The sequence below is a fragment of the Excalfactoria chinensis genome, chromosome Z (assembly GCF_039878825.1).
Source record: "Excalfactoria chinensis isolate bCotChi1 chromosome Z, bCotChi1.hap2, whole genome shotgun sequence".
NCBI lineage: Eukaryota > Metazoa > Chordata > Aves > Galliformes > Phasianidae > Excalfactoria > Excalfactoria chinensis.
Genome location: NC_092857.1, coordinates 834,434 through 860,851, shown reverse-complemented (window position 1 = coordinate 860,851; position 26,418 = coordinate 834,434). Strand labels below are relative to the sequence as shown.

The following is a 26,418-nucleotide window of genomic DNA, read 5'->3' as shown; positions in this document are numbered from 1 at the left end:
GGCAAACTGGAGTGAACTTTGGAAAGCTCTGCACACCGTCCTGTCCTGCTCCTGCTGCTCTCCTTTGATGTAAGCAGGATCACCCGCAGAAGGTCGGTGCTTTCAGTAGCGATGGCTGCTTGCATCAGAATCAGCTCCTCTTGGTGCAGAGTGGGGAGGGAAAACAGAAAAAGAGCACTGGCCTTTCCAGTGAGCACCAACTCTCCCTTTGCCAGACGAACCCAAGACTGGCTCGCAGCCACTTGGTGCCTTCAGATCCATCTTCCAAATATGTTCAGCTTCCGAGAGAAAAAATGGCCGACATAAATCAGCAATACAAAAACATACAGCTGTGGATAAAGCAGCCAGCATGTTAACTCAGCAGACAATTCGAGCCTGAAATAGATGCTGTGCTCACACCATCGGCTTCCAGGAAGAACAAAACCCAGCGCTTTAGTTCAGAGAGGGCATCACGACCAGAGGCAGCTCCAGCAGCTGCCCAGGTTTAGTCCTGCTTCACTTTTAAAGTCCAGCCAGAGGAAATGCTCACCTCCTGCACTCATCCTTCAGCACCAGAGTGTCCGGAGCACATCCTGAGAGTGCTGACACCACAAGGAAATGCCTTTTGGCCACCACTCCCTTCTTCAGCAGAGGATGCTGAGGCACTGAACATGTTGCCCAAGGAGGCTGTGGATGCCCCATCCCTGCAGGCATTCAAGGCCAGGCTGGATGTGGCTCTGGGCAGCCTGGGCTGCTGGTTGGTGACCCTGCACACAGCAGGGGGTTGAAACCAGATGATCGTTATGGTTGATCTCGGTCACAGACCCTACAGCCGCGGGCTGAGCTTTGTCTCCTCCTCATCCCTACAGTTCATGACCTTCTCTTTACCGCGTTCAGACAGTTTCATTTCCAGCGGCTGAGGCACCCATCACTTCCCGCACACACAGCAGCACCAGGTCACGTACCGGGCTGCAGACCAACCTGAGCTGGTGCAGCAGCCTGGAGGCAGACAGGGAGCGCTGTGCTGCGCTGGGACACGGCTGCTGCGTACCGCACTGCTGCTCCCGGACGCCCTCCCGTGCCACGAGGAGCAGAGATCTACTGCAAACAAGCAGTGCCGTTACGGGCAGAATTCTGCTGTATGTTGTTACAAGACAGAATTGTTTTAACCCGGAGGATTAGGAGAAAACAGCGGCTACACGTGCAGAGATACCCTGTGGGCAACAGTTTATTTGAGGAGTAAAAAACAAAGTTCTCATACAAAGCAGAACACGGTGACAAAGTACCGGATCATATTACAGTACTGGGACATTCATCAAGCTGTAATTTTAATTTATAGGCCAGCTGCATACTGCATAGGATAATTAATGCACAGTGCATCTCAGTCATCAATAAATATCACAACTGTTCTCCAAAGGAGAAATCAGAAACTCATACACAGATCAGTTCAAGTACAGCCGTCAATTTGGAGATAACCACTTTAGCTTCCACGTACACACACACACCCCGCAGCACAGATGAGATGAGCAGACCCGGCCAGCAGCGCTGCTCACACTCAGCTGGCTTTGCTGGCAGCACACAGAGCACCCAGCCAGCACACCTGGATCCCACGGGAGGCTCTGTGCTCGACTGAGGATTTGCATTGCTTCGTCCATTACATCGCTGAGAATACTCAACTTTTTTTGGGTACCTATTTAATTCTTCTATGAACAAAAAAGATTATTTGATGATGGAACAGGCTGCCCAAGGAGGCTGTGGATGCCCCATCCCTGCAGGCATTCAAGGCCAGGCTGGATGTGGCTCTGGGCAGCCTGGGCTGCTGGTCGGTGACCCTGCACGTAGCAGGGGGTTGGGGCTGGATGAGCATCGTGGTCAGGCCATTCTGTGATTCTCTGATGGGAATCTTAATTAAAGCAATACCACTTAACAGTATTACCCAAGCAAGACAGGCTCCTACCCACATGTGAAGCTCTCTGGAATGGTGATTACCTCACCCCTGGTATTTCCATGCTCTCAAAGCATCAGGTATTTTAAAGACCCAATAAAACACCAGCGTTCTCATGCTCCCCCCCCCGACACACATAGCAAAGTAAACAGAGCATAAAGAAATTAAAGTCTCCTTTGAGCAAACCGGTCAATCTGAATATGCTAAATAGTTCACTATGCAGAACCAACCCTTCCTGAGTGCACACCAAACACCTCAGCACTGCCTGAGGAGGCTCACTCCTTCTGCCCCATTTGGTCAGTGCAGGAACAGCACACCACTTGGGAGCAGCTCACTTGCCTTTCAGTACAGGACCAGCTGCCTTCTGCTTAGTGAGGCTACGGGACATAGAGGCTTCTTTTCGACATCTGGTTTATATAGAATGGAACTCCATTGCTAAGCTCCAAAGCAAACACACACACGTAGAGGCTGCAGGGCAATACACAACAGCTCCGGCCCTGCCACGAAGCCAGCGTCCCATGGCTTGTACAGTCTGCGAAGGAGCTCTATTTGTTGCATTTGGGCATGCTGGAATCACCGTCTTGGGTTCTTTATGGTTAGACTTCTTTATCCTCTCAACATGAAAGAACATGAATTCTTTTGGCTTGGAAAACAACTGAGTAGGCTGTTTGGGTTTTGCTTGCTTGCTTCAATCACAAGAAAGCAATGGCTTCTGCCCAGGTACACCAGCCCTGTAACTTCAGCCTGAAGATACCCAAAGCTCTCAGTTGTCTCACCCATTCATTTTTTGTATCTCAGCACATTTTACCTAAGCAGTACTTCACTTGCAGGCACTTTTTCACCTCATATTTAGTGTTCTTCCAGGACAGGAATAGACCACCATTGCAGAAACGCCATCAGCAAAAACCTTGTGGGTCATAAAAGAGCATCGCAACAACGATGCGCCACGGTACGGAGCTGTGGCCTTCTCTCCCTCTGAGCATTGGTAATCCAGTACCCCAAGACAAAGAGAAATCGTTCATTCGCTCAACTCCTCTTTCCATCCTCGCTTTCCTTGCACAGCCTGACATCTGTCAGTTCCTGCCCAACACTGGACAGAAGGCAGAGAGCAGGAACAGCTGATTATGAGCTGAGTCCTTAAAGACTGAAATGTCAGTGACTGCTCCTCGTATGTACACAAGGAAGAAAAGAAACTGAAGCTTGAAGGAGACCATTCTTAATGCCAGAGTATCAAACCACCACACTTCCACTTCTGGAAAAGCCCTGCCTTTGTTTACTCTGTGTCATCTTATACACCCAACAGGAAGGTTGTTCTAACACGTTAAAACACCAGACCCCGTTCTAATACAGTATGTAAAAAGAAGCCTCTGGATACTGAAAAACTGAGCCTGAAGGGAAAGGTATTATTTATCATTCCGAGGCTAATGATTTCTTTTAAAATCGCATTGAATCACAGAGAAAATTCATTTTCCTGCTCAAGTCTGTTGCAGTTTTTCCCTCTGATGGCTAGGCACGTTTGTTTGTTTGCACAGAACAGGCATTTCCCCTCTAAAAGCTGAGTATTTAAGTACAAAGCACTCATGTACAGTAAGTCTTACAATTCCAGTAGGTACTGGAGGAGCAGCAGCTGGGAAGATCCAAGGCTTCACCTTCAAGAGAAACACTGGCACCAGAACCTGGCTTCCATGCACTAACACAGATAGGAAGCTTCCTCACACAGACCCATGCTTGCCCGTGTTCTTTACTTTCTTGACTGCTGGATCACGGAATAGGAATCTGAGGAGTCTGGTTTTGTTTTCTCCTCATGTTTCAAACCTTTAATGGTAGGAAAAAAAATATAATTATATAAGCCTTTTTCATTCCTGAATCTATCAGTCCAGTTTTGCCTCCTTGGATCCGGACAATTTTCCCTGAGAGCAACATGAACCAACCCAAGTCACAGCCTCGTTCCCAGTACCAACTCTGCACTCCCCAGTCCCTTTATCCCCAAACCTCCAAAATCCAGTATCTGAGTAAGCAGTGCGGAGGATCTCCTGCTCAGAACGGAAAAGAGTATCTTTGCTGGAAGACATCACAGCTACTGCTGCTTAGACAACTTGAGGCTGTCAGACAGGAGGAATTCCAGTTCAACGGTATCATCAGTGGTCTCTATTGGTACATTACTCTTTTCTGCAGGGGTTGAGTAATTCTGTACCTCATGTCTCGAAGCTAACATTCTTGAAGTCCCATTGCAAGAACACGCCTCCAGTTGTCTAGCACTGCCTGGGCAAGTACAGTTTGGATGGTAAGCCCCTGGGCAGGAATTTGGTTGGCATCGACTAGGGAAGTAGTATTTAGTTACCACAGGACTTGATTCTACTTGACTATGGAAAAGATTATTAGCCACACAACAGGTCTGGAGACAGTTATTTCTGAATCCGTGATGGAGGCCTAATTTAGCAATAAGGGGCTTCCCAACATTAACTTCTTTTCTTTCATCCATTGTATCTTCTATTCCTGGATACTCATAGTGCAAGCAAACAGTGAAGATCAAGTGTTCCTACAAAAAGTAAAAGAAGAGAAAAAAAGGTTATATTTCTTCCCCAAATAAACAATAAACATTTCAAGAGGAAGAGCCTACTGAAGGAGAAGGCTAGCATCTTTCAGGAGCTGAAGCCATAATATATTAGGCAAGGCTGATAACCACATCAGCTAACACACAAAAGGTGGAGGCTCCAGAATGATGCTGTTAATATCCTTAAGAACTGAATGGGACTGCAAAAAGGAGTCTACCCATCAGAAAACTCCCTGCAAACTCTGCTTCCTCTCACAGACACTGTGAGACATCCTTGAGATCTCCTACCCCTGACATACTTTTCTTAGTCTTCTTAATGCGCTATCATTATATTCCTGTTTGACCCACGTGAAAGACCTTAGCTGCTTCTATTGTACAACATGACCATCACAGTTCTAAGGGCTACTCACCAGAGCTACAAAGGAGCCGTACACTTCACGCTAACTCAAAGTTCAGTTCCCCTTTACCGCTTCAAATTCCACTGACAGCTCAGGTGAACCAAATTAACCTGTCCCTGCACAGGACGCACAGGCAGTATTTCTGAATCGTGTTGCAGTCTGGGTGCCCCAGACACCTTGCAGGCTACATACTCTCATTTCCCACTGCTGCAGGAAACACAGCAACAAAACAACATCCTCTCCTGCCCTCCCCAAACGTTTTAGAGGACAGAATAAAATTAGTCTTGTCTTCTTTACTGCCTAACAATACTGTGGACCTCCTCACTTGATTAATACTTGCTCATCTGCAAGTCTTTATTTCTAGAAGCATTTTTATTACACCACCTGCCAAACGCATTTAAGATGCCAAGCAATGTCCAGTATTTACTAAGATACAGAACTTAACAATGCTAACATAAGCTGAAGTGATAACCTTTCCAAAACTACATGTCCAAGAATACAGCTTGGAATTGAAATACGTAACATTTTTGTCTCCTTCTGAAGACACCGTGGGATGCTGCTTTGTTTCAGGTCACATTCTTACTGTACTGCAAGGCATAGGAACATCTCCTTAATGTGCATGAGATGATGTTCACAAAAATAATCACCCTGTCGAAGCTCAGTGTATGCTTAGAAAATAAAGTGTCTTGCACAGTGATATGAGGATTGCATATACGCCGATTTTCTTCTACTTTAGAGCCAAGATACTGAAGTCCCTGAAGTGCTGCTATTCATTATTTTTCCTTCTGAGAACCTAGGATCTAAATCTGATAATAGATTCTGTACATCAGCAGAACATGTTTCTTATCATGCAAACAATACACAGCGAGCTCAGCAGAACTGCAAAGAAACGTGACTAATTTATACTATTGTAAGGAACAATTTATATTAACCTTCAGCTTTTGCAGAGAACTCAGCCTGGTGTAGAGGCAGTGTTTGGGAAGGTCCTTTGAAACTAAATAGCTTCCAGTTTCCTCAGGAGTTCCTTTATTGGCTTCTTTAGGGTCCACATCCAGGTCCTATTGCAAGAAGGACATGAAAGGTCAGATGAAGGTACAGAATCTGAACATCATCAAGCAATCAGGAGGAAAGTGCTGTTTTTTTTTTAATACAAAAAAAGAAAAAACTTCTTAAAAGGGAAGAAAACACCCAACACTGGACTGCTTGCAAAAGCTGCTGAAACAGCTGTTAGACACCAATCATTTGTTTGAGCTACTGTCCACCTGCTGACAATTCCTCCTGAACTGGCTGCAGTACCATAGCACTAACTCTGTGGGCTACAGAGCCATGTATTTATCATGTGCATTAATTCAAATATTATATTCCTAAGAGAGTCCTGTTTTACAAACACCAGAAAGGTTTTCTGCTCCTAAGGAACTTTAAGTTTCATGCTTCTCCTTCGCCTTACTGCAGTGAGATGAGTAACGCTGGTGGAACCACAAAGATCAACCAAGCAGAAGTAACTGAAAAATAAATTCTAGGAAGCCCTATACTGTAAGGTTGATGTGCCCTACGTCCAAAAAAGAGCTACTGATATTCACTCCTTTAGTTAAATAGAACCACTTAATACTAGGTTTGGATTGGAATGGACCTCAAGGATCATCAAGGGTCCACACTCCGTCCATATGTAGGGCCACCAACCTCCCCATTGAATACCAGCCCAGGCTGCCCATCCAACCTGGCCTTGAACACCTCCAGGGATGGATGGGGCATCCACAGCCTCTCTGGGCAGCTGTTCCAGCACCTCACCACTCTCACTGTGAAGAAATTCCCCTTGACATCCAACCTAAATCTTCCTTCCTCCAATTTAAAACCATTTCCCCTTGTCCTGCTGTTACCTGCCCTTTCAAAGAGTTGACTCCCCTCCTGTTTGTAGGCTCCTTCTAGAATAATTTAGGATCGTTTTATTACAAAAGGTGCACTTGATATGGATAGTGCTCAACTTCAGTGGAGGGAGATCAGCAAGTCGCCTACAGGAAGCACTTACAAGTGGGAAGTCCGTAACGTAGGCTCTGCAGACAACTATCTCAGGTGGCTTCTTTACTATTCGTGTGTAGATTATCATGACATTGGAAAACTCTGCTGCAAACCCCAGCTGAATCTGAACACCGCACGTGAATTCGAGATACATGCTTTCTGGAAGCTCTGCAAATAAATAACACGTAATTACATTCTCAATGAAGTTACATCTTTTTCTATTTATCATTATTTTTTAAGTTTTGTAAGGAATATATAGATCTTGCCTCCTGCATTCTCTTTACTTATCATCACATCACCACACTGAAGCAGCTCTTAGAAGTTAACCAGGTAGCAGCTGCTTGCTGGGTGCACTATCAGAAAGTAACAGACATTGCCATAGAGAGCTGATTTTTCAACTTCTGCTACACAAGTTTCTTTCTAATCTTTGTGCAACTAGCAAGGCAACAGTCAATACAGCTATGATACAGCTTACAGACCTAAGAATCTGCTTCTATATATGTTCCATCAAACTAGTAAGGTCAATACAGTATCCTACATACATAAGGCACAGCGACAGCTTTATAAGAAGGTTTGAATGTGAGAGCAGAACACATTCAAACACAGCAGAAGTTTCCCACATCTGAACACATCGATGACAATTACGATATGAAAGTACATTTCTTCAGTTCCTGAGTTGTAGCTCAGGGACTAGAGATAACCAAGGATGCATGTCCTCTTATTTTTGAAGGAGCTGTTTATTTCAAGTGACCTAGCACCCTAGCCCATAATTTCTATAATTCAAGCAGTTTCACCTATAGGTAGATCATACCATACCATGAGCTTTGGCCCACTGCAGGTTCCTTGCCATGGACTCTGCAGAAGATACTGTTTGTTGAATGGGATCAGATAACGCCCTTTTCTCAGACAAACTGCTGCGGATCTCCAAAGCTTGCTTGCCTTTGGTGAGGTGACACTTGCCCATATCTAAAAACAAGATGCAATATGTCTCTCAAAAATCACTGCTGCTGAACTTTTATCTGAATTAACTACACAGCTGTAGTGCCGCGTGGCCACTACAGATATGACAGAGTAAGAATTTCCACATCACCTTTCTGTTTCAGAAGTATTTATTTCTGTTTTGTTGCCCATGAGGTGTTGTGGGTTAACCCCAGCAAGGAGCTAATCACCACTCAGCCCCTACCCCCAATGGGTCAGGGTGAGGAAAAGAAGAGTAAAAGAAAGAAAACTTGAGAGTTGTGATTAAAAAAAAAGAAATGATAATTAAAAAAAGGAGAAGTAGAAAAAGAGGAAGAAAAACAAAACAAGTGATGCAAAGGCACGCACACATCACCACCTCTGGGCAGACCAATGCTCATCCATGTCCTGAGCAAAAGACAGCTTATCCTCCTAAACACCTTCTCTCTGTATTGCCAAGCATTACTGTGTAAGGTATGGAGTGTCTCTTTGGCCAGATCATGTCACCTGCCTGGTTTTGTCCCCTCCCAACCTATCACAGACCTCCAAATCTAATCACTGTCAGGCAGAGCTGGAAACAGAAGGCCCTGATGCTGTGCACTGATCAGCATGTACACACACAACTTTTAATGTCAACGATCCTTTGGAACTTTTCCACATGTACACCCACATCCCCCCTAACCCCTGATATCTGGTAACACACTGGTTGTCTCATTGCCTGATGTAATTTTCACTCACACTGCCAAATGCACACAGGGCTGACTGAAACAACCAATGCAGGCACTTTTACTCTGATGAGATGGAATTCTCCAGCAGCTGAAGCACTACATGCTGTGCTTGCATTCTGTTCAGTCTGCTTTCAGGTCTGTTGGAGATTGCCAATTCCATTTCCTAGGAAATATCTGCCCTCTGTATTACCTCTCTTCTCGCCCTCCCGTCTCCTTGTTGGGACAGACTTCCATGCTAAGTCCCAACAGAAGCTGCCTTCATGCTCTCCCCTGTGAGGGATCAACCCTTCTCTCCACTTTAGTTAAAGAATGAGGTAAGTAATAGGTCAGAAGTCAGGATATCTACAGCGTGTGACACTAACCTGACAGTACAGGCTACGCAGAAAGAGAGGCAGCATTTATGGGAAGGATGAGGGTGAGAACATTTGGGGATGTTTGTTCACTGTACAACTTGTAAACATTTTATCCTAGTTGAAGAACTGATTGGTTTGTGGCCATTACAAAACGTAAGTGGGTATCTATGTATGTGTTCTGCTCTTCAATGCAGAGGCTGACAAGACTGTGGGATAAAAGTAAGAGATGGTATTGATGTTTTAATGGGTGGATTACGGGTTTCTTTTTTCTCCCCAAAACATTAACAGAATACCCCATGACACAAGACAGATATAGGAAAGGAAAAATACTGGCATCTGATTCAAAACAATGAGTTCCAGGACTGGTAGCTGAGTGAATCTGAGCCTAAATACAGCAGCTAGTGAGCCACCAGCAGGAAAACTGGAATAATTTTCACAGACACACGATCCACAGCTCCACGCAGAAGACTCAGAACAAAGAAGGTTCACTAGAAAGCAGAACATAAAATTAATCTGTTGCCATATTAAAGAAGCTCAAATCCCTGTATAATATAATGATCTTTGGTAGCACCTGTTGCTTGTTAAGAGCTATTATTGTAGCACTGAAACATGAAATAGCTTTAGGTAGTGTAATACACATGCCATGAGAAGAATCACAGTTAAGTAAAGATGTATTCAATAAGACAGGCTGAGAAGGGGGTTAGTGTAGTAAGCTGCAGTTCACCTTCAGCAACCTCATCAAGCAGCACTGTAATCTTCTTGTCTTCCAGCAGACGCTCCTTCAAGAACTTCATGAAAATTCCATTGGCCAAGCCCAACTGCTGAATTTCAAAAGCTTCTGCTCCTTGGCACCTGAAATCACCAACGTGAGGCAAAGAAAAGGAAAGCTACTGCAGCAGCTGTGTGATTAAGATCAACACGAAGACAAAACGAGTAAAACTACATTTGGGGACAGGTGAAAGGAACCCTCTCACTTGAAACCCAGCCTGTGTCTAAGGACAACCTGCTTTTCATTTTCATTTGCAAACAACTCATCCCGGGAAGATTTCACTCCTGAGCAAACCACAGACCAAAGGTGATACTGAACTGTTTGTGTGAGAAGCTTAGATTTCTACTAAGAGATTTCACTAAAGCTCCTGACTATTTCCATTCAATAGCTTTTGTACATGACTTGAAAACTAACACAGAGAGGTTACAATGATTGCTGTAGGAGTTAACTCTTGAAATAGTTTGAATCCAAGTGTAACTGTTGTTTATACTGAGAAGGAAAGAAAGAAAAGCATGGGACAATCTGTGTGCCGTTTCTCCCTAAAACTGATCAATCTCTCGTGTTTTTCCATAAATTCAACTACGTGCAACTTAGCAGAGATTCTTACATCTCTACAAGTAGGCATTACAGAAACACTGTCCAGAAGTTTCTATTTTGCTGAATACAGTTTTCTCACTGGTATTACCTTACACCTGAATGAGAACAATAAATATGGAGACAGTCAGACTGTGGAATGATTCAAAGAAAGAAGTCAAAAAGGAAGTCTGGGTATACCAATGGAAATTACTGGTCCCTTAACACAATAGCTGGCATTTTCCATACAAGATTAGCTACACAATCTCAACAGCCTCCTTCTGTGACATAGCAAGAGAAATATTTCCTTACGTGGCATATCCAAAAACGATGTTGGCAGTGACCTTCAGAGCATCTAAGATGAGAATTGTATCATCGTATTCATTTCTGCAACAAAATACACAAAAAGAATAATTTTAGGAATTAATATAATATTAACCACCACTACAGCTGTTCAAAAAATTAAAACACTGCAGTTTAGAAACACTCCTTTTTTTCTCTCCTACAATTTTAGAATTAAAACTGACAGCTAACGACAAAAATCAGGACCATGAGCATTCTTCATAAAGACAGTGTGAAAAGGGTCCAGCATCATCCATCAGCTACACTAGGGCACAATGCATTAAGCAATATCAAGTTTAGCTACAATCTTTGCAAAAATGTCTTCCAATAGCAAGACGTTTTATGTTATAACAGGAACTATATGCATTCTCTTTTTCAGAACATGTCTTACGAGTTAACAGGAGGCTTATGTAGCAGTATTTTCACATTTCACAGCAGATTGTGAAGCTGAACTGTGCCACTGGGAAATGGTTTTAAAGCTGAAGGAGGGAAGATTTAGGTTGGATGTCAGGGGGCAGCTCTTTACTATTAGAGTGGTGAGGTGCTGGAACAGCTGCCCAGAGAGGCTGTGGATGCCCCGTCCATCCAGGGAGGTATTCAGGGCCAGGCTGGATGGGGCCCTGGACAGCCTGGGCTGGTATTAAATGGGGAGGTTGGTGGCCCTGCATGCAGCAGGAGGGTTGGAGCTTTGTGATCCTTGAGCTCCCTTCCAAGCTGGGCCATTCTGCGATGCTGTGATTCTACTGGCATTTCACCAGTGGTGAAGTTTAGAGGCTCTACAAACATTAAAGCACTAGCAATTTTCAATTATGAAACCATCCCACAGAGATCAGTTTTCAGAAGTGATGACTGAAGAGCTAATTTCATGTGTAAATTTAATAGGGCATAATCTTGGCACGTTTGTTTAGACAAAAAATAAAGATGAACCAGTTGATATTTAAATCCCAAATAAAGATAAAACATCCTAGCACAAGATCCATGCCTCTTAGGAGTTCTGAAATAACCACCTGAGCCCTTCTGTCAAATAAACACGAAATAAAATCATGTTCAGATGCAATGAATACAGGGATTAAAGATCCCTCCCCAGCTTGAAGTCCAGCATTCCCTCAAGATCAACACACCTTTTCCGACACATATCCAACAGGAACACGTTGAGTCCTGTCTCTTTTTCCTGCATCAGTTTGAGGATGTTCTGTACACACAGACAGTTTGCAGATCGGTAGGGATTGGGAGCATCAATAGGAACCATGAAACTGTTTCCATAGTTTTCATAGCCATGGCCAGCATAGTACAGCAAACCTGAGAGAGCAAAACAGAAGGGGCTGAAAGCACCATTTCAAGAGAAGAAGAAGAAGACATTAGAACATGCCCATCATTTTTAACATGGTCAAAAACTTCATGCTCTGTCCCCACATTAACTGTCTGTGGGAGCCTGAGATCCTTCAAGCTACTCCAAGCAGTGTTTCTGGTACTGATATGCTTATATTAAGGCAGGAAAGAAGTGAAGGAGGGGGAGAAAAAAAGGGCAAAGTCAACTCCAGAACTCGCAGAAAACAATCAAAACATTTTCACTCATGAAACAGAATCAATCATCAATTTCTATCAATCACACACAAAGACAGCGAAATGCTCTTCAAGTGCTTCATGCAGAGTTATGACCTCTGACAGAAATAATGTTATCCGCTATATATAGCTCACAGACAGACACGAGGAACTGCGCCAACTGTAAACAGCTTCCCCACGTGTGCAACCACAAAGCTTTGTGTAGGAATCAGTGCGTGTAGGAAAAGAAATCCCTGAAGGGTTTAGCTGGATTTTTTTGTTTTGTTTAATTCTGTGAAAGATGCTGTCCCTTTTAAAACCTGTGGTTTTTTTAGATCTTATTATTACCACTAATTAATTTAATTGGGAAAAAAAAACCAACCAACCAACAACAAATAACCAAACAAACGGAGAAACCCTTCTCTAATATAATAACAACGCTTTGCAAAATTTCAGCATGGGGAGTGACAAAAAACACCTATTTTGTCGGGAAGAATATGTTGTTCCATGATGACATCTGTCAGGATCCCAGGGCACACCGGTGCTCCTGCACCACCAACAGCCCATTTTCAGCTGATGACATCATCTCTCTTTACAGTTTCATGACCCACGACTCCTGTATGTCCACTAACAAAATGCTTTGCACACTTACCTAAACACAGCCAATTACCCAGGGCATTACCTTACAAAGATGAGTGCAAGTTTACCATAGTTTATGATTTACAGTCTTCAAAATTGCAATAGTTCTATGTAAAGAAAATATATCATGGCATTGAAGAAAAGCTTTTCTTAATTCCAAAAAGAGGACTACAAGTCAGGGCTCAGATTCTACGCATACAAACTAAGATGCTAAACACTAACACTGCAGCAACTTGTGGTAAAATTAGTCAATCTCAGCATCAATTACTTTTGCCAACTGTTAACAGTTGATACCAGAATGATGCAAAGGGCTTTTCCTCTGGTCCGTTCCCAGTGCTATTTCTGCTTAATAGTGGCAAGTTTCATTTTCTAAGGCTTTTCATTGGGTGAGATCTCCGACTAGCTGAATGTGCTGCAGCTGAACCCAAGTCAGCAGAAATAGCACTCATGTTAACTGCAGACGTGGTCTTCTTATGCCTCCATTTTTACTAAAAGCAGCTGTGAAATTACTTGTATTGTAATAAAACTTGAATATCCAGTAGAAACAAACTTTGCCCTAATGTACTAAAATCATTCGTCAGCTTGTGTAAGTAGAAAAGCTACATGCTTTCCTTTTCCATTACAGGTAGCAACAGCAAAGCACTTGGGTCACACAGCCCTGCCCACTCTGTAAAGGAATACCATCAAATAACCCTATCCCTTCAAACTGAGCCCTAGGCTCTCTTCTACTTGTAAGCACTCAAGTCATTAACAACTATGCCAAGACCTTGCTAACTGCTCCATTCAATCAGCAGTGCTCAACTTCTTTTTATGGGAAACATGCATAGTCCAGATAAGCAGCCAGCAAGTGCATACAAGGTAAGCTCCAGGGCTAGGGGCTTCACTTCAAAAGCCTGGCTGTTATTCATCTGACAGGGTCTTGGAAAACGACAGCAGCCTGATTCAATTAGAAGGTAAACGTCTAAAGTGCATGGAATTTTAAGCGCGTAATTAAGATCTACACAAATGATAGGGGTGTTACTGGATTAATGACAACACTCTTACCGGTTTGTTTCAGAAGAGGTAAAAATGAAGTGCCAAGGGCACAATTCTGCACCAGATCTGAAGCAAATGGAATGTCCTAAAATTTACTTCCACAGAGTTTGGATCTTGACCTTGAGGTTATCCTCGAGGTTACATAACTGAGTGTAAGTTAAGCACTTAATCGGACCAACTGAAAGAGGTTTCACTTTTTGCAAGGCTGGGCTGATGGAACTATTCTAAGGCAGAAAGAGAGGCAGAAAAAAGTATCTCTGAAGTACTTTTTCAAGCCCAAATCAAACCCAGATTAATGAACTGGAACTATGTTAAAACAGAACATCTGTCCACACTCCCTCTGCCCTCTCATTGGATTGCTTTGCTTCCCAACAGTGTATCTAAGAACTTGCTTTCTTTTCAGTTGGAAAGCGACACTATGGGTATAGAGTATTTATAAGACACTGAGCAGGAAGCAATGAAGTCCAGATGCTCACCTGAAAGCACCATTCCTCACAACTGCTACCTTCAACATGCCACAGAGATCATGCTAGATGTTGGCAAACCTCAAGTCCACCGTCCCCCATCAGGAGTGCAGAGGTAAATGATAGTGCACATAAGCAGCCATCCACAAGAAAAAGGAAATGTCTGGTAAAGGAGAATCATCTCCAGCTCCATCCAACTCTATGGTTGCAATACCTCTGTAATGCCCTACAGATTAATGCCATTTACACTGCCAGTTTTCCGAGTGCTGTTCTCCTCAACATTTGCACAAAAGAGATTGTTTGGTGCAACTCAGACACAAATGAGATAAGTACAAATGCCACAACCTTCATACTGCTGCAGCATGAACTGAATGCACAGGGATGCACACCACCTTTCTGCTGTAGGAGAAGCTCTGGGGGAAGGGCAGGAACACAATTTGCCAGTGTATTTTCCTCAAAGAATAGAAATATATCAGAAATAACTACTTTATTTTCATCCGTAAGTCAACGATTGTGTTGCACCTCTTTGCTAAGTACCTGCAACAGTTAATGCGTTGAGCACAAGGTCAGAAATAAATCTTTGCATACATAGAATAAACATATTTGGAGGGCCTCGTTAGACACTTGGGCACAACAATTTTAAGTAGGCTCAGGTTCTTCAGACGTCAGCATGTAAGTGGTACTGGCAGCTTTTCTTCTTTAAAGAAAAAAGTCAAACTATTTTTGGCCTGTGAAACACACAGGTCTATGTCTTTATCCCTTGTGGAACAGAACGCTAATTGCGTGTCACGTTTAACACAACATAAACTAAAACATGAGAGGAGACCATCACCATCACGTTGTTTACAAGTCCTGCTCTCAAGCAGCAATGTCTGAAATGCCACTTTCCTGGCAGTAAGCAGCAATTACACAGTGTCACACTAGGCATCAGGAGTATGCGTAACAAGGACTAAACAGGAGTTGCTGCCATGCCTCATTTTGGAGCTATGCCCACTAAAAATGCCATAAATCATTATCTATTTGTGACTGGCTGCATCTTTTATATGCTTTAAGACATTAACTGACACTACCCAGAGAGAATAAAGCGATCATTTAAATCAAAGTCGCTACTGACAAACGTTACTGAAAGAATGCTCTGCTTTTCGTTATGAAATATCACCTTGTTGGAAGAAAAACAAAAACGTGGCTTGTAAGTCTCACTCTTGCTGGTGAGAAATTCATTCATTTCTTTCATACTTTATCTTCTCGGTGCATGTCAACAACTATAGAAAAGAAATGAAAGGGTGCAAGAATCTAAAAACTCACCCAGCTGCAGAAGCACATCTATTTGCCGGGGAACAAACCAAGAGAACTGCTACCAGAAAGTCTACTCAACCTTACTGCCATAATTAGTCTTCACGTCATGCGAGTTTTGGCTCTGAGATAAATGCCCAAATGTCAGATCAGCCAGTTCTCCGCAGAGCATCAGGTAACACACCACTTGAAAAAAGTCAGAAATAATCTGACCTTGTGCTCCAAAGAAGAATTGAATAACATTTTCTTGGCTGGACATTACTATGGAAAATTCTACAATTTAAACAATACTATTCCAACAGCCAAGCAGTCAGCTTTCAGAAAAATAATGACAATGACAGAGGCACTCAGCAGCAAGCTCCTCAAAGCCAATATATACATATATATTTACTTTTATTTTTTAACTCTTTAAGTCAGGCTGCTCTTGGCCTTCTCCAGCTGAGACAAAGGTGTTTTGCTCAGGGGATCAATTTCACCACATCCTCCCAGTGCCAGTCACCAGCTTCTGCCTCTCAAAGTCAAGCTTATCCACATATATTCATTTTTCTTACCAAATAATCTAAGAGTCGATGCATATCAGTAGTGGCAACAACACCAGACTCGACTGGTTAGTCATATAGTCCTTTGTTATTCACAACTGCAGAAATTCAAAACCAGAAGTGTGTAGCTCGTCAGTTTCTCAGTTAATCCCTTTCCTTATGGGAGATATATTCTAGAAAGGGTAATATGAATTCTTCTCTATTTTATTCCTTTAAAGACCATAAACAAGAGAAACAAACTTTCTTTTTAAAGAAAAGCTTTTTTTCAGTTTGCTTTTTGAAGAAGAAATTCAGGTTAGTGGAGCTTTTTCACACCCTGTGAAGGACTTAATGAAAAAAATCTACGATTGCCAGGTCAGTATCACGCCACCTGAAAGGAAATGCAATTCAAAACAAGGACTTCTACTTAACCTGAATGCTTGGCAGAGAAAGAAGAGGGCTTAAGATGCAATCCCTCCCCACCCTCTCTACCCCAACACACCTGGTATCAGAACGCAGCTTACTGTTGAGGCAAAGAAAAGCACACCTCTTCCTCTGTTCTTTAAAGATCTTGTGAGTGAGGACTAAGAGCATAGCAGCCCCTCCCAAAGAGCTTCAGAAGGATGGAAATCCATAAGGAAAGAGTATTCTGCAGACATCCAGTAGAAAGACAGGAGATGAACAGAAGCGTTCCAAAAGTAAGCTCAGAACATACTGCATGCTGTATTTGAGCCTGCTCCCCACCTTTCCAGCACAAATACTTACGAATATGCCAAGAGGTTGGTTAACCTTAATGGAAAAAGCAACTTGCAGACACAGGAAAGGGGGAAGGAAGACACAGAAGATGTGTAAAAAGGTGTCTTAGAGGTCTCTTGAGAGCAACACAGACTACATTAGCATTCTTCAATTACACATTTGCAACTACTCTGCTATGAGCTCTTTACCACAACACTAATAAAAAAAGGCACAACAGGCCACTTTTGCTTAAAAGATTACTAAAGCAGTACTAATGACTTACTATAAAAGTGCATTTTCTGCACAGCATATTGTCATATATGCTCAGCAGATGCAGCAGTTGTGGGCAGATAAACACAACAGTACACTGCAGTTTTAGGTGTGGTTAAAGAAAAAAGATCAAAGATTCAATCTTTCCAATAATAGAGTAACAATAATGTTTTTAACCAAAGTCAAAGGAAATGCCTGTCTTTAGCATGTAAGCAGAGTGTGAAAATTTAAGTGCAGTGAAGTTTGTTTTGTTGTTATGTACTTGGAACTGGTAGAAGCAGACAACCAATGTTTGTGTACTTTATATCACAAAACTGAAGTACTTCACAAAGTATCTCACAGGTTCTCACCATACACTCCTCTGTCTAGTAGAAGTAAAAATTCATCCACCGCATTTCGCATCTCAGACTCAGTAAGATCCAGCAAAGAAACAACTTTGAAATCCAACTGTCTTAGCAAATTGGTCAATTCATAGACATCCACCATTGGGGCCTTGAGCTGGGGGTGATTCCAGTAGCTCATATTTCCTATTAGCAGAGCTACCTTGTCTGTTGCTGTAAAAACAAAGGAAAAAAAGTAAAACCACAGCACATTTAATGTATTCCCTGGGTTCAACACCTTTACATTTAATTTCTTCCAAAGCGAAAATAGCATCCAGCCTCACTTGAGGTACAATATTTGAAAGTCCTGTGTCAACTATACAACCAAACTCATTCTCATCCAAAAACCAAAGAAACACTCCGGTATGTTCTGACAGTCAATGTACCTGAGCTGCAATGCAGCTAAGACTGGGCCATCTGTCAAGACATGGGTTGAGTCTCTGAGGCTGTCTGCCATTGCTTTCATGCTTCATGACAGCACCATTACTGAATCCCCTCATACAAGAATATAATGAACGTGAATGTTTTTATGGCTAGTTGCTAAAGCTATGGCCACTTACACTTCGTGCCCCTCAAAATAAATTTTCTTGTGTTTCTTAAAAAAACACAAAACCCCAAACAACAAAAGAAAGCAACACACACAAAAAAAGAGATCGCTTTCTTATCTCCACCTCCTATATTTTCATCTCTCTGAACACTGTATGTTTAAGTAGAAGCTTTTACTTAAACAGAAACTTTAATTAAACTTCACTTAGGTCAAACATCAGAAGTCCTTTTTCTGTTTGTTAAGGTTTGCCTAAGGTCCTTCCCCTGATTTTACTGAAGTCAGAAGTGCTTATGTCCTGACAAACAGAGCAGCCAGTGAAAGAAAGGCATTACTGACTAAAGTGCTTTAGAGACTACCAACCTCATTTTTATTCAAAAACTACAAACTGAGATGTAAAAATCATTTATTCAATGCAAGGTATTTTTCCTGCTTTGTTTGTTTGTTGCTCCTATTCTTCAGTAGGAATTACTGCCCTACTGCATTGGTGGCAAATGGAATCACAGGATTTGTAAGAGTAACCTGAAACAGATCAGAAGTTGTAGACACTGCACCAAACCACTAAAAATACTGGTGCCCTCATCATGGCTTCCTACTGAAAGGGCAACCAACCACTACAGAGGGCTACAAAAACACACAGATGCCTCCCTCCCGGCAGCTATTTCACAATTTATTTCACAAGTTATTTCACAAGCAATGGCAAAAACCACAGCTACAAAAGCACTTACCAAAGGGTCTGTCACTGAATTGTTCTTGTAGGTCTGCTTGAAAGAGATTACAATAGATCATTAGTGAGTGCAGTCACAGCTGTCAGCATCAGCAATTGAACTGCACATCCCACACCAACACTCCACCACTGCTGCCTTGTTTAATAAGTTACTCCTTCACTGTTTTTTGTTATTTACCCGATATCTCTCACCCACTCAAGCAGGCTGTGAATGGCTAGCCCTACATTTTTAGAGATAATAGATGCCTAGGGTACAATCTTGAATCTTACACACGGCACATCAGCACTTCCAGTAACATCCAGAACAGTTCATCCTCTCACAGCGAAATGCAGAAATGCAAGAAGGGGGAATGCTTAGCAGGGATGACAATTTGATACGTGAAAATTCTTTTGTGTCGTACTTCACAAAGGGATGGGAATGCCCAGTGCCTCACAAAATGTAACTCTCAGTAACACGCATCATGACAATACAGCTGATATAACATTCAGTGATTAACACTGGGCAAAAGTAAACTTTGTGATTTGGAATTTTAGGAGCACTATTGCAGGGATAATCCCTCAGGGAGTACTACTCCAGACCTGTGTTTTTATAGTAAATATCAAACTGGCTTCAAGTCACATTAGCTCACACCAATTTACACAAATTTATGAAATATATTAATTCAGTCTGTTGGGGATAGGGAAATATCTTGCATCTTATTCACCTTAATAATCTGAAAAAGCTCTAAAATGGAAGAGTCCATCAAAGCCACTGACAAGAGAACAAAAGATAATTTCTTCTGTATTTGCAAATGTAAACGCAGTAAGTATGCAAACAGTGTAAAAGAGAGGATTGGTGTGATTTTGCAGTGCTAATAACGACTGTTTCACTGTACATCTTCAGGTTAGTTTACTGAAACAAGTACTGTTCTTAACAGTACCCACCACCACTAAATTTCCAGGTATAAATACACCCAAGTAATGTAAACTAAACAATATGACCCAGTTAGGCTTCAGCGAGTGTGGTTTGTAATGTGGAATGAAGATGTGAGATTAAAACTTTTCAAACACGTCACTTTACCTGTTTTTTGAAGATCACTTAGCTCTTCTGTGGAAACATACACCAATAAAATTAAGTTTAAAAAAGTAGCAAAAAAATATATATGTATTTCATTAATAAAGATATAACTGTCACGTCGTTAATAACAGAAGCCAAAAGCTAGGAAAAAAACTCAAAAACACTTTTGGCTTCATATTTCTGTAAATCTAACTTTCATATGCTTATTCCACATGCACAGAAGAGAACTACATTAACCACATGTACAAGACACAGCATTGCAATATAGCTAAAACAAAGGGAGAAACATGCCATGCCTCAACCCCATGGGCATGCAAGCAGCTTGAATGAATAAGCAATAAGAATCAGAATCACTCGTGAAAAAGAGGCCTTTGAGAACTGCTAAAAAAGCAACATCCTGAGCAAGAAGTCTTTCTTCATAAAGCCATGTGTATTCAGGGGGAAATATTTTTCAGATGCAATTTTCAAACACTCTAAACTACCAGATTTCAGTTAACTTCGTTTGGAATACTGGAATCTATGGAAAAACTAAGTCCTTTACGTGAGTCTCCTCAGAGCATGCCTGCTCTATGCAGTGGAGCATGAAGCAGATCTCTTGACAAACAAATGCAGGTACGCATGCTCACGTGGAAAGCTCTAGGTAACTAAAGTGAAAATAGCAAGGGTTTTAATGTAGCTTAGTAGCAGAACAAGCATGCATCCAAGCTAACCTTAGTTTAAATTCAGGACCCAGCAGTTTTAGTGATAATACTCTACTTCAAGGGCTGGCTGAACTGTGGGTAGCCAGGAGGCTTCTGCATAGGATCCATCATTTCCTGCAGACTCCTTCTCAAGCCAGACAGGATGCTAAGGCTTAAGGAAATAACCAGTTATAGAAGCTCAACAGTGGAAGTAGCTGATTCTGAAATCTGTGCTACTTGTATGTTGTACACAGTACCCTCACAATGTCAAACTTTCAGAAAAGGGGACAAAAAGAACATTGGCTCCTGTTAAACTCTGAACAAGAAAGGTTGCACAGCAGTTTGATTCCAAGAAAATGACGAGCAGACAGTGATGTCTTGAAAACGCAATTGTTTTCTTCACTGTCGACAGAGAAGCTTGGGGTAGGGTGCTGCTGTAAGCAACCTTACATCTTCCCACTGTGTAAACTGTAAAAACTTTGAGATTCTCAATAATCAATTGATGGCACAGCAGCAATGCAAAGGAGAGAAGAAACAAACCTAATTAAGTTGCTGGAAACACATCCCACAGGCACAGAGCTGACTAGAATGAGCTCTATCCAACTCTTTAAGGTCTTTCAGGCTCCTAAACACTCCCAGATTTTCTTGCAGGGATGTTGCTTCCTGAGCCCAGCCAAAAAAAATCTCACAAAGATCAAATGCAGGACACAAAAACAGTGTGGTATTCAACACCGAATACTACAGAAGAAAGTAGCTTGATATCAAGGCAAAGAAGAGAGAAGCACATGCAGAAGGAAATGTTCCATCACCCAGCACTGTACTAAAGCACAATGAAGTTCATAACCCAAGTATGCATGTATGCTTTTCAGCAACACGCAACAATCCATCATCCCCCATCACTAATTTTTTAAAAGTGATTCACAACTAAAGAATTACTTTACCTTCTGTGCACTCCACTGCCATAGCTTTCCTTCCTTGTGTTTTACGGGAGGGGGAGGGGGAGAATTGGAAGACAATTTCTCTCAGTTATGAGAGTTAGAACACAAAGTGGAAGTCAAAATTCACTTCCAATCTGGCTCATTTTACAGCACTATAAATCTTTCAACACTGGCTATATTTATAGTAACTGTTAATACAATTCTGGAGCACTACAATATTTCTTAACAAGAACCTTTCATATGAATTATGCAATAATATTCTCAGATATATCTGGAAGCTATAGAAACAGATCTTTCCCTGTTTGGTTTACTGCAAATACATGTACATACACTAATCAGTGTTCTATCCATTTACTTCACTTGCTATGAATAATCTCACCTGCCCTGCTAGCTGAAGAACTCCACGTAACAGTTCATATCACTAACAAGATCTTAATGAAATCTTAAGGTTTAAGCTGTTATTCAGTTGTCAAAAAACATGAAGATAAAGAAATCAGCTCTCCATCTGTTGACAAGCCATGTTCCTAGTAACAAGGCCAAAAAGTGTTAGCATCTCTGTTAGCTACCATAAAAACTCAAAGCACTTCATAATTCATAGAATGGTAAAACTGCCTTTGCTGCCAGCAAGCATAGCTATTTTAACCAACAGATAAAATAAAAATACAGGCAGCAAAGTGCTTGGCTTAACCCTAGAAGTCTGAGAAATAAATTCTAATATTAGGGAAGAAATCGATTAAGCAGCTGATCTGCATAAAACTGACAAATCCCATACCTATAATGACTTCTATCTTCTTGCTGTCTTGGTCTTCCTGGTCATTGAACACGTGACACCAGTATGTTCCCCCATGTTCCATGTCCACACAAGACACCTATGTGAGCACAACTAAAAGTCATCCCACCAGCCCCAAGAACAATTAGTTTCTTTGAAGCACGCCCCTCCTCCAAAAAAGCCCCACTAAAAATTAAAAGCAAAGCCCAAACAAATCCATCAGTTGCTGATAGCCTTATTCTACATTACGTGTTCTAGAAATGCTTTCAAGAATTGAAGAAAGAACGCAAGTCTGTCCAACAGGCTTGAGATGCTGTAAGTACTAAATATAACTTTACAGTATGGGATAGAATGAGATGCTTTAACTTTTACTAGTACTTAATCTTTGGGTTAGGTCAACAACCCAAAATACACTGTAGACTTCCACCCCATGACTGCCACTTCAAACACATTCAGGATTATAACTCTGCACCCTCGAGCCTAAGAACAGCCTCAGCACTTGAGTAACAGAGCAGGAGAGCTGTGCACTTACACAGATGTTATAAAGGCTACGAAGAAGCAATTTTCTTCAGGGAGGCATTACATGGTAAGCTATAGGTGGTAATACATTAATCTCCCAAGGATGGCATTGTGTGGTAACTTACTGTGTAGACATTTTTGCTTCCATTTGCCAAGGGAAATCCATTTCTGAACCACTGGTATTGAGGAATTGGGTTTCCAACAGCTCCACATTCTAATACCAAAGCATCTCCCACAGTCAGGTTTTGTGGCTGAGGTTGAATACAAATGCACAGCTTCTTTTCAGGCAAACCAATTAAGCTCCCTTCAAAAAAGAAAGAAAAAACGAGGGGAAAGAAAGAGAGACAAACAATGTATGGGCACATCTCCCTGAAACTAGAACAGTCTGTGCTAACAGCAATGAAATTAATTTACTTGTCTGTAAGGAGCATGCTAATAATGAGTCATGACTGCATTCCATTTTTTTTTCAGCTGAAAAGTAAAACAGGAATGCACAAAAACACACCTCATAAGCTCCTGTGCATCATTTATTCCTGCCAGTAGTATTTCAATTGGGTACAGCTGCAAAACGGAAAAATATTACAGAAAGGATTCAGAGAAAAGAGCAAATATAAAGAAGTGTGGCTGCCAAGGGACAGACTGAGGATGTGCGCAGGTGTGCACACAGGAATGAGAATTTCATCACATTATTTTGTTTGCTTCACTGTAAAATAGTCAGTGTAGAAGTCTGGTAATTAGAACAAAATTAGAGGGAAAGTTTAATGATAAGAAAGAGATTTTGTTCAGACAGCAAAAGTGAAAAAAAACAAGCAACTTTTTTCATGAGTAGCCTATGTACTGAAAGACAAAGAAAGTTCTCCCTTTTCAGCTTGAGCAATGATAACACAGAAAGCAAAATTTTCTCATTTTTAGAGAGGGAGCTTGCGGCCCTCTTGCCACAAGCAGAGTTGCCCACCTCTAAACCAAGCACTACATCAGTCAACTGACAACAGATTCCAGTACTGGCTACATAATACTGAGTGGGCAGCCATATAATCCTACCGGATTTATGCTACTACTCCATTCTTCTCACTTTTCTTTCACTTCCATCCTTTCATCATGTATGCTGCAGATGGAGATTACCCCATCAGTGAAGTAAACTGATCTTTAAGCCAGTGCCACAATCCATGTGGACTTACATAGGTGCATGTGAATAACTATGCAGCTAACACACTGACTAAACTCACAAAGACGCAATTCACACCAAAAAGACCCAGTTTAACCCAATGTGTTAACAGCCTTTAGGGTGCGACCCGCACAGAAGTTTTCCACTGTACAAAGCTCTCACCACTCACCATGGACTGTACCCTGGAGATCACAAACTTCCAGTCGTGCCCACCGACTGAATGTAAATGAAGATTCACTGTTCACTCGACAGATGTAAAACCCAGCATCGTTCACTTTCACTGGATTCAAAACCAGTTCTGGAGAATTACCATGGGGAACCTGAGTGACACACGAACCAAGAAATATTTTAATTTAGATTAAGTTAATCTACACAAGGATCAAACATTAGAGCATCTATTTAGTGTCCATAATACCAGTTTCAAATCCTTTGCTTAAAATTTTTGGATGAGAAAGTTTTGTTCCACGTATTTAGCAGCTTAGAGATGGATTTTCTTCCAGGAATGACTCATGTGCCTCTATTTTAGAGAGCTGAGTTTTTAAGCTGGTTGAAAAACTCTTCCTGAAATTAGTCACTGTAGGAAGACAACCAGACAAGAAACATGGACAAAAGTGCTGCCACCTGAATTCCATAGATAGAGGCTCACATACATTCCAGTATTTAAGTCTGTAACACCACTAAGTTCAGGTCTTCAATCGCTCAGTCTTCTGAACCAGTTTTCATCTGTCTAAAACCAATGGTGACTGGCATTGTTTCCAGTCTGGCAGTTTCTGAGTAGCTTGTGTGAAACCTTATGGAAGTCTTAGACAACTGAATTTATAGTTTCCAAGATTAGTACCTGAGGATAGAGTGCTTCGAACACACTGCTTTAGCATATTGGTACGGTCAGCATGGAGGAGATATTCAACTTATATCTTTATTAATAGATGAAGCAAACTTTTCTTTACGTAATTGAGAGCAATAGCCTTCAAAAAGAAAAATTTTGGAGAGAAATTCCAATTCAGCAGTAGCAGCATCACAGTTCAGTCTGCGGAACTGTTACTTACTGATTTCCAACAATTAAAAAAATTTATATACATACATCCATATACATTCTCTGTCATCTTTTACCTCTTTTTTCTGTTTGAACCACTGGTAATGTACAAATGGGTGTCCTGTTGCCCAACAACACAGCTTGACAACCTGGCCACAGAGCACTGCTTGAGAGTCTGGCTGTACAACAATCTTTATGCCTTTAAAAGAGAATTTACATGTAGGAAAGTTATTAAGAAACACAACTGAGAATTTAAACTGTCCTCTAAACAAATAAAGTTTCTGTCATTAAATATACTTGAAAATAATCCCAGTCTTCTGTGTATACATACAGTTTCACCCAGGCAGATAACTTTAAGACACTCAAAATTGTATTTCATTACACAAATCCATGCTTGAACCACAGACTCACAAGGGTTGGAAGGGACCTCTGGAGATCAGTCCAACCATGCACCTCCAAGTGTTTTAATGTCAGGAAACCTCATTACCTCTTATTCCCTACACACTAAAGCAAACAGCACTTAAAGTGGCACCACATACTCTTTGTGGGAAGGGTATTCCCAAAGTATACATTCTGGAGCTCTGCTCATTCCAGATAATTTAAATAGTGAAGCTTCAGCTACAAGAGAAAGCACAGCCTGAGAGATGGTTCAGTACAGTAAGAGCTGGTTGAACTACAACACACCGCATTTTTCAACTATTGCTCATGCAGCTTATTAGACAACATCGGTTTCCTCTATGGCTTCTGCTCCTGTAGATCACAGGGCGGGGGTTTTCTTTTTACCCATGTGCAAGGTAAAATTTTCCACTTCAGATTTTAACTGCCAGGAAATAGTGTGAGTGAAATTCTGATAGCAGCCTGATACGATCCAGTTGTTTTCTTAACCTAGACCAGTACAGAGATCTAATTACAGCACAACCCCCACAACAGATCTGCTGTTATAACCAAGGTCATAGGAAGAAGAAGGGGGAGGGGGGAGCAAAAAAAAAGTCATCTGCAGAACAGAAAGTTTAACCTCATGGTGCTGACAAAGAATGCATGCGCCTCTGGGCAAGGTGCTCAGCAGTGCTGAGGTGACACTGCTTCAGACTAATGATTTTTTCTTCCTTATTATGGATGGTGCATGCATGCATGCAACACAGTGGGACCACAGGTAATAACACATGCTAGTGAATAGTTGCTGCAACACCAGTTATAGGAAAACACAGAAATAGTGAAAGATACAAAACCACTTCAGTACTTTTCCATTACTCTCTGAAATTAAGAATTACATACAAAATAGGTACTCATACTAGATTTTATTTTGTTTAGAGCTGGTGTCTCTCCTTATTCTGGGAGAAGGCAGGTTTCTTCATTATCATTTAATGAATGTGCTTTGCAAAAGCTGGAAGCATAGCCTGGTACAGTGGCAGCATTTCAGTTCATTGGGCAAACAATCTTCCAGAATAATGTGAAGTAAACAGAAACTGCATGCAAAAATAGCTCCAAAGAGATCG

General features: G+C 41.6%; 1 protein-coding gene across 5 annotated transcripts in view; it reads right to left on the bottom strand.

The window, feature by feature from the left end:
- Positions 1 to 1,191: 1,191 nt before the first annotated feature.
- The window catches only part of MALT1 (MALT1 paracaspase), a 30,081-nt gene continuing 4,854 nt past the window's right edge, over positions 1,192 to 26,418 (bottom strand). For 2 of the 5 annotated variants that reach the window (XM_072359720.1, XM_072359724.1), the window contains exons 3-17: positions 25,000 to 25,121; positions 24,059 to 24,209; positions 22,850 to 23,028; positions 22,209 to 22,305; positions 21,440 to 21,472; positions 19,822 to 19,848; positions 18,763 to 18,798; positions 17,461 to 17,664; positions 11,736 to 11,913; positions 10,585 to 10,659; positions 9,655 to 9,782; positions 7,709 to 7,858; positions 6,903 to 7,060; positions 5,809 to 5,934; positions 1,192 to 4,463 (exon numbers count right to left, since the gene is read on the bottom strand). In XM_072359720.1, the coding sequence (XP_072215821.1) occupies positions 4,002 to 4,463; positions 5,809 to 5,934; positions 6,903 to 7,060; positions 7,709 to 7,858; positions 9,655 to 9,782; positions 10,585 to 10,659; positions 11,736 to 11,913; positions 17,461 to 17,664; positions 18,763 to 18,798; positions 19,822 to 19,848; positions 21,440 to 21,472; positions 22,209 to 22,305; positions 22,850 to 23,028; positions 24,059 to 24,209; positions 25,000 to 25,121 (2,126 nt within the window). In that variant the 3' untranslated portion in view covers positions 1,192 to 4,001. The remainder of the gene's footprint in view (positions 4,464 to 5,808; positions 5,935 to 6,902; positions 7,061 to 7,708; positions 7,859 to 9,654; positions 9,783 to 10,584; positions 10,660 to 11,735; positions 11,914 to 17,460; positions 17,665 to 18,762; positions 18,799 to 19,821; positions 19,849 to 21,439; positions 21,473 to 22,208; positions 22,306 to 22,849; positions 23,029 to 24,058; positions 24,210 to 24,999; positions 25,122 to 26,418) is intronic. The other 3 variants (XM_072359721.1, XM_072359722.1, XM_072359723.1) reach the window with 3 other exon arrangements.